General features: G+C 29.9%; 1 protein-coding gene across 1 annotated transcript; it reads right to left on the reverse strand.

Annotated features, from left to right (window-relative positions):
• Positions 1-9,134: 9,134 nt before the first annotated feature.
• Positions 9,135-15,508, reverse strand: LOC112940981 (ubiquitin domain-containing protein DSK2b-like). Its single transcript, XM_069294325.1, has 8 exons — positions 15,262-15,508; positions 13,273-13,998; positions 12,641-12,828; positions 12,403-12,492; positions 11,371-11,426; positions 11,021-11,052; positions 9,460-9,552; positions 9,135-9,370 (listed from the first exon to the last, which is right to left on the reverse strand). The coding sequence occupies exons 1-8, from the start codon at positions 15,506-15,508 to the stop codon at positions 9,306-9,308; spliced, it is 1,497 nt and encodes a 498-aa protein (XP_069150426.1). The 3' UTR covers positions 9,135-9,305.
• Positions 15,509-16,493: the final 985 nt, after the last annotated feature.

Genomic DNA, 16,493 nt, shown 5'->3' on the forward strand with positions numbered 1-16,493 from the left:
TACCTGGTTCATTTGATATTTAAATTTTTAATTTGGTAGTATAAATATTCTTCATTTGATTGTCCCCACGTTTTTTCTTTGAAACATCTCAAAGATACATTTCAAACATTATGACTTATGTTTATTAAAGATATTTAAATCATGTTTTGATAATATTTTTGCAATCATGATGATCTCAAAAATGTTTTGTATTCAATATTCTAATATTCTGATTTTCAACAATTTCAATTGATATAATATCGGATTTGAATTTTTAAACTCACTTTAAAATATCAAGATTCGTTTAATAATAGTTAACTTTGACGTTTTATCTAAATTATAACAGTGAAGAAGAAGAAACGATTTGGAGGGTGTTGTAGGGCATTTGTGCAAATAAAAAGAAAGTATATATATAGACTATAGTGCTCCTTTTCAGAATTCAAAAAGTCTTTATAATAATCAATTGGTAGCATTCATGAAGGATTATTTCCAAGCAAAGCATGGTATGAGTTCTTATGTCATTACTTAATTGCTTTTTTTTCTTCTTTAATTTTATCGATACATCTTTCGTATTTGTTACGTCCTTTATTTTAATTTATTTGATTTAGAATATTTATGAAGAGATATCTCTTTATTTTTGATGCATTTTTCATAAGTCACACGATTTAAATATGCAAAGAAAAAAAACTTCATTCGTTTAGCACATTATTTCCCCATATTATATACTGTATGAGCATGTCCCTTGTCAACACGGGTCCAACACTTCATATTTTCAAGTAGTTAATGTTTTACATTGTTATTTAGTGATAAAAGATAAACTTATATACTAGTATCATTAGCTCTCAGTAAAAGATATATATATATATATATATATATATATATATATATATATATATATATATATATATATATATATATATATATATATATATATATAAATGATAAAGCTATATATGATAGATTATAGATACGTTTTCAAATATGTATATTGGCAGAATTAATCTTTACAATATTTTCAGTTCAATCAATTTTATTTTTTAAAATGATTAGCGACTAACTTTCCTAATTTTTTCCTTGCTCGTATATTTATTTGCTATACGATAAAGTACACTTCTACTACCTGTCATCTTAAAATAATTATGTGATGTAGTTCACATGTTTTTCTCTGCTAATTACTAATTAACGATGAAATTTAATTATGAAGCAATTTGATAAAATCAACAAATTATTTATTGCTTTGACAAATCTTGTTATAATAAATCTTAAAATAAATATGACTTTGTTACATACTTCACAATGTTATTAGATACATGTGATTAAATTTTTGATATATACGCCAAATACTAGTAAATGTTTTAATTACTTCATAGTATGTGTTGGAGGGCATTTCACCTACTTTCCACGAAGTCACCATTTTGAAAAGAAAATGACTAAAAGTTAAATTTATTTTTAAAAATATCATATTATCGTATCTCAATATTTTAAGCAAAAACTAAAATTCATTTATCCATATTTACATCATCAAATATTAAATTTATTTTTTTTAAATCATATTATTGCATCTCAATATTTTAAGCTAAAATTAAAATTCATTTACCCGTATTTACATCATCAAATATTTTCAACGTCTTTATTTTAATGACTTAGAGCTCATTTAATTTGGATTGATTTAAAAAGTAGCTTTTAAGTTAATAATAAAAAGACAAAATGAAATGATTTTTAAGTCAAAAATAGAAAGTAGGGCGAGACCTACTTTTGATTCTTGACTTATTTCAAGTCATTTTGAACTTATTTAAATAATTTTTGTCCTTGTCAAACACTTCCCGGATATTTTAAGTTTTTTTAATATATATTTGTCAAACACCTCCAAATGTTAAAAATTGACTTAAATTTCCATCTTTAAGTCGTTCAGTATCATGTCATCTCATAGCTACAGATGTTTTAGAACACATGAATGTCCTCTGAAGTCTAGGCTTTAAAGAAAAGTACCTTAAAACCTTTATTGGGATTTAATTGACCTTATTAGTTTAAGTCATTACGAATATTCTTCCATCTTGAAGCTCCACACACAGAGCAATTATCTAACTTTGCATTGTCATTCCAAAATAACATGCAATTTTTAGTGCAAGCATTAATTTTCTCATAATGAAGACCCAAATCTTTTATGACCTTTTTTGCCTTGTAAGAGGACTCGGGTATCTGAGCAAATGGAAATGCCTCTCTTATCAAGTCCAACAAATCTGAAAAAGGCCATATCAGTCAACTTGTGAATGCATTTAAACAAGTATAATCGGATGGTAAAACTCAACTTAGAAAAATTCTTACACCCCGGATACAACTCTTCTTTCTCTTCCTCCACTAATTTAAAAAATCTCATCGATGAATTATTATTATTAAACAACTCTTAAACAACTCTTTTTATCCTAACTGATCAATCCATATATCGATGAATTATTATTATTAAAAATAAAACATACATAATCAAACGAAACAAAGATGAATCGGTTCATAATAAACACAATTCAGTACTACTACTCATCACCATCATCATCCTCATCGTCATCCTCATCCTCTTCTGGTGCTGGGAGATTCAAATCTGGCAACAGATACACCGGCTCCCTCGGAGCAGCAGGAACATCAGCATCAGCACCAGCATCAGCATCAGCGTTCTCATCATCAACACTAATGTCACTGGAGTTCTCAAGAGAGTTGGCCATAGAGAGAAAAAGATAAATGAGGTTTTCTTTTCTGTGTGAATAAAATGGTTAAGAATAGTGTCGTATATATAGTGAAAAATTAGAAAAATTTAAGATTTAAAGTTTTTCATTTCCCACCTATGAAAAAGGGCATATATGGAATGTTCGTTAAAATTAATTGCCTATTTAGTCAATCTAATAAATCTTTTTTGCCAAAATATATATTTTGATGCATTATGCATCCTTTTTTAGATTTCCTGAATCATCCTACTTTGACCATATTTTATGTTTTAGAAAGAGTTAAAAATATGTTTTAAAATAGGCAAAATTGGATCAAAATATCATCAGTTAATACGTTTGGTCTAAATATATCTTTGTCAAACAATTTCATGTCTTGGCCTAGTTAGTCTAATAGTTGGATCGGGAAATGCACCTGTTAATTAATGAGTCAAAAACCCTTTTATTATTATAAGTATATTAGTTTTTTTTAATAAATATATTTTATTTTTAATTAAAGTATTACTTCTAGAAACTTATTTTTAGTTCTTTTCTTTTAAAATCACTTTACCTGATAAATAAATAGAAAATAATCTTTGTTTCTTCTTAAAATCATTTTAACAATCAAAATAGAATAAGTTATGTGTTTAACTGATAATTAGGGTTGTTCATGGTTATTATTTAAAAATCAAATCGAACCGCGATCAGAAGCAAATCAATTAAAAAGATAGATATTTTAATTTGGCTTTGTTAGGTTTGGTTTTAAATTTTCATAATTGATAATATTTGGTCTGGTTTTTATTTTACTAAAGAAAATCGCAAGAATAACCAAACCGAACCAAGAAATTATATACTAGTATATACAATTTCTAATTCTTTGAAAATAAGATATAAATAATTCTTTTGTTTTAATTAACTTAAGTTTTTAAATTTATCATTTCCTCAAGCCTGACACTCAAATTTTAATCCAACTATTAAAATCCTAAGTCCAAGTTCATCAAAATTCATGACTTTAATTTTTATCTACCATACATCACATTAAATAGTAGCACTTTCTCTTAATTGAATCATTTTATTCGTGTAATAACATGTACTAGGTGCATGTGTCTATCAAGATATGTATGTCCTCAACAAATATATTACTTTCAAATCAAATAATGCAAAAAAGTCGAATAAAACTGAAAACAACCAAACCAACAATTATTTTTTCGTTTGATTTGATTTTGAAAATTTAAAAAACGACTAAATTGATTTGATTTTAACTAATACCTAAATCGAACCATGAATACCCTAACTGATGATATGAGTCTCTCTCTCACACCCACATATATAGTAACCTCATCATTTATTTTCAATTATATATTGACAAAAAAATTCTGAAATATTATAAGCATTTTCTAATCATAATTAGGAAAAGAATGTGTTATATATATAGAGAGAGAGGTGTATTTTCGATAAAACTATTCAACATGAAAATATTTTAATCAAATTATGAATTGAGGACATTTTATTCAATCTCACATAATTTATGGATTTTTAAGATCATTTTTCGATTTTTTTTTTATGTGAATACAATGAAGATAAAAATTGAAATAACATTTTTATAAGCTAATTCCGATTAAAAGAGATTTTACTCAGATATTGAACTCACACAACTAAATAAACAACTTTTATGTAATAATCTTATAAATAGTACAGTCAAGAAAGATAAATAGTTCTTATAAGATAGTCAAATTTTCTTGGGTACATGTGATGAAAAGAACATAAATTTTGAACATAGTTTAGATGGATTTTAATACAGTATTCAACTTCTAAAGTACTAAAATAAAATTAAATAAAATATATTTTTTATATGTTAGTTAATCATGTGAGAAATAGATATACATGAACAAGATAAATAATACATTTTTGGTTTGTGAAAGAAATTGAGATGTCCTAAATGAAAAGATAATAAATGAATTTGCAAAACTATATATAGATCATCATTTGGTAGATTTTGATGCTTTGAATATAAATAAACCCCCCCCCCCCCCCCCAAAAAAAAAAAAAAAAAAACACAAACCATCTTATGCTGTTATCATACGTAGTAATATAAAATTTCGTTTACTCAACCATCATTTTTGTGCTATTTACCTTTTTTATGTTATAATATTATATTTTATGTTTAACTTTAGAATTAAGTAGAACGTTATTGAACAAAATATTATAAGTATATAATAATCCTTTTGTGATGTTGATAAAGTCCTTATAAGGAGGTTCTTTTGAGATATTAGGAGTTTAGAGGTGTCAGAAATAAAGGACAAGTGCAATGGAGTCAAGACTTGAGTTAGAATGGGTGAGGGTGATTTCGAACACTTCTCGATCGTGATTGGTTGTATTGGGAATCAATCATTTGTTTTTTTTTTTTGAGATGTATGAATTGACACGATATATTTTTTTTAAAAAAAAATGGTTTTGTGATGTATTTTATGTTATTTACAAATCACATGACTTGAAGGGATGCGTTCGATGGAGTTAATGATAGTAAGCTGGATGTTCGAAGACATACCTTGAAGTCTAAATATTTTAGATTTAAGTAGAACTGAAGTTAAAAGTTTAGTGACCGTAATACATGAAACGGAAGTAGAAGCGAAGACAAATACAAAATTCATATGTAAGTTTATGGGTCCATATATAATTCAATATAATTGAAAAAGTGATAAATGTCACACACCATATTGAAGTGGGTGGATGAAATTGAGGCATACATTCTTTATTCTATAAAAATGCGTCCCTATAGTGGTGTACTGGGGCTAATTAGACTAACATTGTTGTTATAAGAGGCAGAGTGTTGTCCAATAAAGACAAACACATGCAAAAGATGAATGTAGCTAGCGGAGATGAGGACGACTAGGTAGATATATATTGACATACTAAGAGAAATGATTAGAAACGGAGTTTATATCTGAAAAGGTGGAAGTGATTTCATGAAAGATAAGATAAAAACGCAACATTGAGATGGTTCAAAAATATTAGAAGGAAATGTGTGAATGCGTTAGTAGGGAAGCGTAAGAAATTGATTATAATAAAAGTTAGAAGAGGTAAAGATATAAGCCAAACAAGAATCGGAAGGAGGTGAATAAATACAAAGTGATATAGTATCAACTTACAAAGGACCTCACCTTAAATAAAAAAAAATTGAAAGTCGAAAATTAAAATAGAAAATTAACAGTAAATAGTTGAATGTTGTTGCATTTTTCGTAGCTAGGATAATATTTTGATAATTCATTGCTTATAGATCCCTAAAAAGAATAAGCATCCATTTTTATTGTTTTACATTTTGTCAATAACTCATGTTTAATTTATACTGAAATAGAATAAAATAATACATATAAGAAAAATTTGAGAGTTTTCACTTGTTTAATAAAATAAAATAATACATATAAGAAAAAATTGAGAGTTTTCACTTGTTTAATAAAATAAAATGATACATATAAGAAAAAATTGAGAGTTTTCACTCGTTAGAATATGTGTAACAAATTAAAATAGTAATGACAATTCCTCTAGACATAAATAAGTTTAATAATAATTTTATAAGTGCTTACTTTTCGAAACTGTTGGAAAGGATTCCTTATTAATTAAATTAATAGGCATAATTAAATTAAATTTTGATACAATGTTGATGTTAAGATATTTTGTCAAATGGAATTTTTTAAGGATTTATATTTTGTCCTAAAATTGTTGTTGTAAGGATTTACTTCTTGTCCAAAATTGATATTTTAAGGATTTATTTTTTGTCCTAATTTTTTTTAAGGATTTATTTCTTGTATTAAATTGTTCTTTTAAAAATTTATTTCTTGTCCTAAATTGTTTCTTTTAATGATTCATATTTCATGTCTTGTCCTAAATTGCTGTCTTTTAAGGATTTACATTTGTCCTTAATTGTAGTTTTAAGGATTTATTTCTTGTCCTAAATTGTTGTTTTCAAGGATTTAATGTGCTGTCCTAAATTGCTGACTTTTTAAAGGATTGATTTCTTGTAAATATTTTAACATTTTAGCACAATATAAGCGGGATAGTGCTTAAAAATAATAGTTAAATATTAATTTAAAATATGCAGTAAGTTCTTAAGATTACTATAACCTCCCTGACCAAAATCAATTTACATAAACCAATTATAATTATTAAAATAACATAGTAGAATTTTGATGGCCGCTAAATTGTTAGAGGAGGCTTGGATTAGGTTAAAAGTTGAAAACTCATTTTTAACTACCGGCCTTTAATTTTCAATCCTGACTTTAGAAAAATGTATATTGTTTTTATATAGGATTATCTTGATTAATTTTATAGGATATTTGTTATCTTCCATCAACAATATGATATCATGTATTTTTTTTCCCATCAATATTAGGGACAATTAGGGAAAAATAACCTATTATTTTTGCTTTTATTGTATTTTAAAATTAAGATATCGTAATTCTCAACCCCCTTAATTTATTAATCACTAGACCACAACAAAATTCTCAATGCACACTCATTGATCATTTGACAATACAGCTTAGCATATTTCTCTAAGGATAGCATGCATGCATGTAGCAAGTCCAGCAATAAAATTGACATTTCTTGAACCCTAAACATCAAGAGAAGCTCTTATAACACACCAAAATGGACAGTTCATTCATAAATGGACGAGCTATAACTATCATCTTTAATATTGATCATCCTTGTTAACTCCGGATCCATGCAAAAAAATATTCACAACCTTTAAAATAGGAGAACTATAATTTCTTTATATTATTTCCTTACTTTAACCTACATATTTTTCTTCCTCATGTGAAGATTTATTCCTCTCTTCAATAATAAATATGCATTATTTGCTCCACATTTTTCATTCAGCTTTTACTTTTTTATACTATATATATAGTTTAATTTTTTAAATTTAACAATTATATTTTAATAATTCGAAAAGTCTAGATATTCAATTGGATTAGATATTTGTAAAAGCAAAGAGTATTTTGCAAAATGAAAACATTAAGGACTCCAAGAAATTATGGCCATAAGTTTTGGAGTTGTTCACTTTCAAAGGTACAAAACATATTTTGTTGTTCACTTTAATTTCTTTGGATATTAACTGGTTTTCTTGTTTTATTATTTCAGGAAAATGGTGAATCGATTTTTTTTTTTGGGATAAAACATGCTCATAAAAAAAACGAAGTCGTTTTGCCTTATTTAGTTGGTTTTAATTATCCTAAAAGAATATAATAGAGTACGCCCGTATTTGAATGAACCGCAACATTTATTTTTTGAAAATTACTATAACTATTAGTATTACTAGTAGTATTGTTAGTTTATTACTACTGCTGCAAGCAAATAATAGAAAATTTTATTTTATGAAAACAAAGGCTCAAGTTTTTTCATATTTTTATTATTGAAAAAACTTCATAATGCATTTAAAATTGAGAAAGATATAAAAAGAATTGTAGGGCGCGGACTACTTTTAAAGTTGACGTAATATATTATTTTGGATGAAGTGAGTGAGGGTTAATGGGAATGACAGTGTTAAAGAATCACAGTTATAGTTAGCTCATAATGGGCAAACTTCCGTTTTGACGTATGTTTTTAGAGAGAATCCCCTTTGATGTTTAAGATTCATAAAGTGTCTATTTTGGTAGCTGATCATATTTATAATACAATTCAAAAAGTAAAATTATTATGGACGAACTTGAACACAATGTTTTGAGAGGCAAATGCGCGAGATGAGATGTTTTATGTAGAGTAGGTTTAAACTTATTCAATCACAACAACAAAAATTAGAGATACAAAACAAGAGTACATACATAGCTCTATATTATAGAAGCTAAGTGATATTTTGCTCGATATTTTGTGCCTCCAATTCTTAATTAGACTAATTAGTATTAGTGAAGGTTCACCTCCTTATGTATCATCAAGTACCTACAATTTCTTAGAAATCCTATGCAACCAAATATCAACTGTAATAATGCAATTGCCGGCCACAATTATGAAATATAAGAATCAAAATTAACCAGGTTTTTAAAACAAGACATATTTAATATTAATAACAATCTAAGAATTAAAAGGTTATGTAAATCTTTTTATCACTTTTGATTAATAGGAAAATTGAGGATTTGGACTATGGATATATAGATTGTTGAAGGAAAATTATTGAATTCTAGATACAACATTATTAATATTATAAAGGCATTTTTTAATCAAAGGGGGGGAGGGGAAGAGGGGTATATTTGCACCAAAAATAATGAGTAATTGACAGTATTTTTAGATAAAAATGTTTGTGAGGTTTTTTGGGTAGGTTAGAGGTATTTTTGACCCTTTTTCGAAGCATAGTCGTTGCATGGAAACTCTATGATCAAATTGAATCCACCTAGCAAAGCAAAAACAAAAATGCTACAGGAAAGTAGGCAATAAAATCATATGATAATAAACAATTTAACATAGCATGTACAATGAACTGAAGAACTAGTTCCTCCACCAATCTCCTTTTCTTCTGTCTACATCAACAATTTCATCTGGATCTCTCTCTCTATATATATATATAGTCATAAAAAGAGAATATACATACACTACTCTCCACTGTCTTCTTCAAGTTCCTCCACGGCAATAAGTGCTTCTTCACTGTCAAAGAATCCGATGTAGTCTAACGACCTGGAGAAACAACATAGCATATAATTCCTCTGGGCCTACTGCAATAAGATGTCAACAGGAATATGAGCATCCGAGTTAAGTCCGAGATATATAGAGAGAGAATGAGAAAGACGAAAAATAAACTAACAATTATTTAATCTGGGGAATTCATGCAAACTTGGCCTCTCTAGAGTACTATCAACCACGTTCCTCGCCACTTCCATTGCCCCGTTCTGATATTCTGCAATTATTAAAGTCACCCACAGTTGATGTGATTTAAAATCACCCACAATTATTCGATTCCCTAACTCTAAAAAATAAACACTAAGATTTTTGCCTAGAACTAGACTTTCTCTAAATCCCGTTAGTCGAACAAACAAGTATCCAACAACAAAAAGAGATTCCTACCAAAGACTTGACCTTATAAAAGAGTAACTCATGTATAGATTCTTTGCTTCTATTTATTATGATCTGACATTAAATTCATATTGATGTCGAGATCTACAAGTCTCTCAAATACAACTTTCTATCCCTCTCTTCTTTTATCACCTTCAATTATCATGTTTTCGCACATACTGACCAATGCATGTGGAGGTCTACATAGGACATAGAAAGCTAGACTCTCATCTTATCATGTGTTTTTTTGGGTCAGATGTGATAATTCTAATCTTAATGACCCCGTATGACTATATATCCACGCAATTTTTAGGAAATTTATCTTGTGGATACACATGGATTTACATTACTCGCAATCACTCCCATATAACATCTCTGATCTCGCTGCCGTTGCATACAACTTGTGTTTAAGCGTTCACGTATAACACAACTGTCTTAGCACTCCTCCGTTTCCACAATCCTCTTTTAGCTTGTGTCACATCTTCATCAATCATATCATTCTCCTCAAATATGAGAGCAAATATTTCCACTCTCTACATTTGGGCACCACTATCTCATCTAGTGATCTCATTCGAGTGATCTTATTATAACTTGCAGTGAACGTAGTTTGTAAAATTTCTACTTTTTATAGGTAGTTTGTTTTATTTCTAATTAACCTAAATAAAAGGCTAAAATCAGAGTTCTTCGTCACAGTTCCAACCTCAGTTGACTTTCTCGCTAATTTCACCAATTAAAGAGTATCATCTAAAATAAGCATTCATCATCCAACCTTTCTTCAGCTTATTCATAAGTGTAAAATAGTATTATACAGATCCCCACAATAAACCACCTTTTCCGGATACAAATTTATATCTCATCTCGTTATTTTCATACTAATATCACTCTTTTGTACAGTTCATTTCTGACATTTATATATTTTATCTGAATTTGTGTCTTCTATATCCCCACCAAACCCGCATTCTCAACCTATAAATTTCAATCAATATTTTTAACAAAAAAATAAACTCCTAATAGGTATAAATCCAAATCAGTTCTGTCGCCCTTGTAAAATCTCAAATTTCATATACCATGTAACAATACAAAGAAGTTGTCCATTTATATGAAACATCACAAATAATGTGCATCACAAAAATATTAAGTGTATTGCTCCTTATAGGCTAGTTTTGCATTAAAATACTAGACTTAAGTAACATTTATAAAATATTGTAAGAGGATTTATTTGCTCCTAAATCATGAGATCATTCCCTCCAAACCTAAGGGTATATTTACAGTTACAAGGATATCAAATTGGGAAATATATAGAGTGATATTACCTGTTTCGTCAGCTTCGTCCTGATCTTGTTCTCTGCATGCGGAAAAGTTACTTTGTCAGAAGTGATAGGCGCAAGGCAGAAAATTACCCCATTGATCCAAATAATCAGAGTAAAAATCTCGAGCCACTCACAAGTTTATCTTTTATCCAACCTAATTAGAAAGGCTTAGACTATTTTTTGGCAAATGAAATATGAATCTAAGTAATATTTCTTTTTCCTTTGGTGACTTGTAGGACAAGAAACAATGAGTAATAATGAGACAAGGAGATGCATATCATCATATCAGCTGAATCAGGAGGTGTGAGATTCTCCAGCCAAGTGAAAATCCATAGATATATGTCCATACTTACTGGTTTGATTGCGGATGATCAAGGTAAGGAAATAGCCCTTGTTGTACCAGATATTCCTAAAAGGAAAAAGAACGATTGTAAAAAAATAGAAAGGAATGATGGAAGAACATACCCGAAGAATTATGCACACATCATGCTCTATGTCCAGAAACATATGAATAAAATCACGCGTCTTTTTGCTGAAGATGAATAAAACACAATTTTTTTTTGTAAAAAAAAACAATTATTTCCAGACACATATCAAAAGGATTCTCTTTTAAACCCTTGGTACCTCCAAATGGGCAATATAATGACTTTTAAATTATATAGATGAAAAATTTTCAATCCGGAATGTCTTATATTGTGCTCAGAAAACATGTCAGTGACACTTAACAGTAATTTGACATAAAAACATACATCATGTTCAAGAGAAATAAATAGACATATTAATATTCTAATATTTAATTAAATGATGATGAAAACAGTTTCAATGAACAATAAAGTCTGTAGACACATAAATAATAAAATCTGAAGGACAGTGTCTATCATGTCATACTTGACACTAAAATCTATAAAGTTTATTTTTGATAAATTAACATTGTCGGAGCTTAGCTTATTTAGATTAGTAAGAAAATGAATCTAAAAAAGTAATTGCAAGGGTTGAAAGTAGTTCAATGGTGTCCAATAAGAGAAACAAATAACAAATAGACAATATTCTTTTGTTTGATTTTTTCTGTTGCTATTTTCCCCTTTGTTTTTCATAGTAAATGTTTTTATTCTTTTTCCTTACAGATGCCCAGCATTAATATTTAGTGCAATTTCAGTAATCAGTACGACCACTAATGAGAATGGTTACACTAAGCCCAGAGCCAATCCAAACAGGCTCTAAACATATTTCTAACATAACTTTTACCTCATTGAGTTCTAAGTTTTCATTAACCTTTATGTATCAGTGATACCCGATTTTCTAGATTTGCCACACTGCATGCACCACTTACAGATTCTACAATTCCAACAAGCAAAATTTTAAGACAGCATGCAAAAATTCTTTACCTGCATCCTCTCAGAGGACATCAACTGATGAATTAATTCAGGATTTGGCATCATATCCCCAGGATGAGAGTTGGGGTCGAGCCCCATAATCTAACCACAAAGATACTCAAGAAATGAGAAGCTTGACAAGAAATTCCCCATCACAAACAACAAAAAAAGAAAACCAGGAGAGAAAAGAATAAAACCTTAAACTCGATTACTGTTTGTAAGCTTTAGTACAAATTAAATAAATAAATACCTGGTTTATGTGCTGCATTATCTGTGAGATGGATGGGTATCCTATTAACTGATTTTCAGAAGAGGCGCCAGGTATGCCACCTAGCATTCGCTGCAAATCTGCTATGTCATCTAAACCACCAGGAGAGGGTCCCCAAATGTTCCTAGAAGCATTTGATCTGGGAGCGGTATTCATTTGGGCACCTCCAACTGCAAAATAGAGTAAAAAGACAATACCCCGCTTATCAAAAGTAGTTGAAAAGGGGGGAAGGGGGGGAAGCAAGATAATGAATGCTACATACATAAGACATTAGCTGATATAGTTAAAAGTATAAATATTTTTTTTAAGAAATCCTGACAAAATTATGCTAAACTTTGAAATTTTTTTACTAGAGAAAAACAAAGAAAAAAAGTAGCTACAGAAAACAGGTGTTCAAATGTTCAAGTTCTAAGCACAAATTGCATGAGTATGATGACTTCATGGTACCCAAACTGTGAAGATGCATGAAAGCATCTCCAGAACGAGAAATAGGAAAGAGATAAAAAGTTTGTTTTAATATGCAGAAAACCCTGGTGAACAAGATAGGAGATGAAGTAACAAGGTTAAATCTAGCGGCAAATAGAATTAGATCCACAAACTTGCAAGAAACTTACAGTCAGCTGATGCCCAAGGATCCGAAAGTGGGTTCGAGTTCGGAGCATGAGGATTAGCAGTTGTGTCAGAACCAGTAGTTGGAGGGTTAGTTGACCGGTTTCTACCTTGTTCCTGGGCTCCCAAAAGATCCACGAATGGGTTTGTCCCTGAATCATTTCTTGTATCTCCAACCATGCTTGTTGCATTCAGAAATGGCTCTTCGACATTCTCATACATGTGCCTTAGCATGTTAAATTCCTCAGGAGACGATTCAGTGTGTCTCAATGACCATTGAATAGTTCTTATCGTCTCATGCATGAGTTCATTACGTGCAGCCTCCCATATCTGGAGAAATATAGCAGGGTCATTGAATATGTGCGGGAGCTCAGGATTAAGATTCACATACTCTCGCATTTGAGGACTGTTCACGATAAAGTTGCAGATGATTTCTGGGTCATTCACTAGATCCTGAACTAGAGGCATATTCAATATCTCTCTCATCATGTTGGAGTCATGTTGCTGGACCTGCTCAAAATCTGGAAGTCCAGCTCCAAACGAACCACCTCTACTTCCAAGTCTAGAAAAGAGTGGACCTCCACCAACTCTGACAAACAGCCCCCCTATAGTGGGAACAACAACCCTGGGAGCATCCTGATTAGCATTTGGATTTACAACATTGGTTGCATTAGCAGAAGCAGCTGCGGCAGAACCTCGAATAAGATGAACTGTGTGGTCTGCCTTTAGACCTGCTCGCCACAAATATTAAAATTAAATTTACTATGATTCTTATTCTGACAGCTGATAACAAGCAACAAGAGAGCAGATAAAATAGAAGCTCCATGCATCTTGATAGTATAAGATTCCAAAGCTCAATGCAAAATTTTATGTGGTTTGAAGTAATCAATCATGAATCAGATCAACATAATTGGCATTAAGTAACATCATGTTAAAGACAAGAGAATACATGCTAAATCAAATCTACGTAGTAAAATGGAAACTGAATTGCAATAAATATGCAGATTCCCTGCTATTGTAGATCCACGTACACAGCTTCATACTCTAATAAAAGCAAAATAAACCCCAATACCACTGCATCATTCCTCTATATTACTTTTTTCCACTTATTGACCTTTACCTATTTCTTATCCCAAGACAAAACATGCCAGATTAGGGAGTATATTGTAACAAATAAGCAAGACGTTAAATCTATTAGAATCGAAATTTTGTCCTAATGCATTAACACACAACTTATCGATTATTTCCATCTATTCTGGAAAGAACACAAACAAAGAGGTTAAATTTGCACACTGAGATTAAATTTGCACTTCTAAATCGAGAAATTAAGGAATATTTTTTCAACGTAATCCTACCTATCAAGATGGAGCGAATGAGCTCATGACGTCAAGTATTGTACGTAAGAGTCGAATGAAGGCTTTCAGAAATTACTACTCCCTTCAATTGCAGGATATCTCCTTCACAACCGTCAAATAAGATACTTCTACATTCTAAGAATATCCACAATCTCAACACCAGCTAAAAGTTCCAATGAATTATTTTCCAAAAACAGATTCTCCTCCATTTCAGGAAAAAACTTCTATATGCATTATTTCTTTTTCTTGTTAAAACAGTTCTCAATGCATTATTTTCACAATGAACAAATAATTCAAATTACTCCTCAGAACAGGAAAATGCATTAGCATACAATCCCAAGCCAACCGAAGTACAGTTCTCTACATTCAGTAGTTAAAGCCCAAAAAAAATCTGAACTTTCAGATATTTAACATGCACCTCTATATAACATACAAGTTAAAAAACATACAAATATTCTTTTAAATAATTATTTTTTAACAATCTTTACAACATTAATATCACAAACCCTAACAAGTTCGTAATTGAGGTACATTTGCTTGATTGATCAGCAACATGAGTAATAAAAAGTAAACACAAATATTTCAGCATTACTAATAAAGTAGCAAAAAAATATTTAGATAAGAGAAATTAATTATTACCACAGCTTTTTAGGGTTTGATCATCCTTTAAGATCCGGCTGTTATAGATAACTTTCTGCTCCTCAGCAGGGATATCAGTCGGCTGGGAAAGGATGGACTTGAATAATCCGACGGTGGAATCGAGGCTGACTTGAACAGATAATTTGGAGTCGTTGACACATCGGATGTTGATGGTGACCGTTTCACCACCGCCGGCGATGTCGCCGGAATCGTCTTTCACCGTTTGATAGGTATCACCTCCGTCCATACTGAAATTCCGTCTCCTCAGCAACAAGTATGAAAAATGTGGATTGAATCGGTGAGAATGAGAGTAGAAGAAATTGAAGAGGTAGCTTAGCTCAGTGCATTTCACACTTTGACGGAAAGAGACAAAAGAGTGAAGTAACTGAAATTGTTTTGGTGTTTATATAAGAACAAAAACATTACACTACTTCCACGTGTTCATTTCATATGTCATATTTGTTTATTTATTTTAGTTAATTCACTTGATTAAAGTTATTTTAATTTATTTTTCTCTTTCTTTAAATCTTTCTATGAGGGTCGATTATTTTTTAAGGTGATTTTTTTTATAATGGACTTATTTTCTTCCAAAAGTAATTCTTTTATATTATTTATTTTCGTATAATAACATTTTACCTATAACATAAAATAGAATTCATTATAACAATATATTTTTTGTAAAATCACAGGTATGAATGATTTGGTATTTCATTAAAAATAATTAAACCTTATGTGTTGATTTATCAAAATTATAAACCAAAATACACTAAGATAAAATTGATTCTTCTATTTCAATTTTAATTAATTAGTTCTTTCGATTTTTTTAAAATTACACAATGATTGAAAAAGAGATCAAATATATTTTTACTTTTATCTAGGTCATAGGTTTGGAACTTGTAAATTATAAATGTTAACTAAATGTGAAGTCCACTACTCGAGGCTAGAAGGGCAGAATCTTTTCTACCTATTGCATATAAATAGGCTGAGATGACGAAGTGGATGCGCCTTGATTTCCTCAAATTCCTTACTTAATGCCGCAATGGAGTCTTCACCCCCGCCTTTAGAAGAGAAAGTCATCATATTGTATTTGATTTTCATGTGTTAAGCTAACCATCTTCAAATTGAGCGGTTAATTTTACATGAGTACAAAATATTTTTATTGAAATATCAATATATTCAATCTGATAAGATTCAAGGCTATAGTTATTTGGATGCAAATTAAGATATTTACA

Source organism: Solanum lycopersicum, chromosome 2 (assembly GCF_036512215.1).
Source record: "Solanum lycopersicum chromosome 2, SLM_r2.1".
Taxonomy (NCBI): domain Eukaryota; kingdom Viridiplantae; phylum Streptophyta; class Magnoliopsida; order Solanales; family Solanaceae; genus Solanum; species Solanum lycopersicum.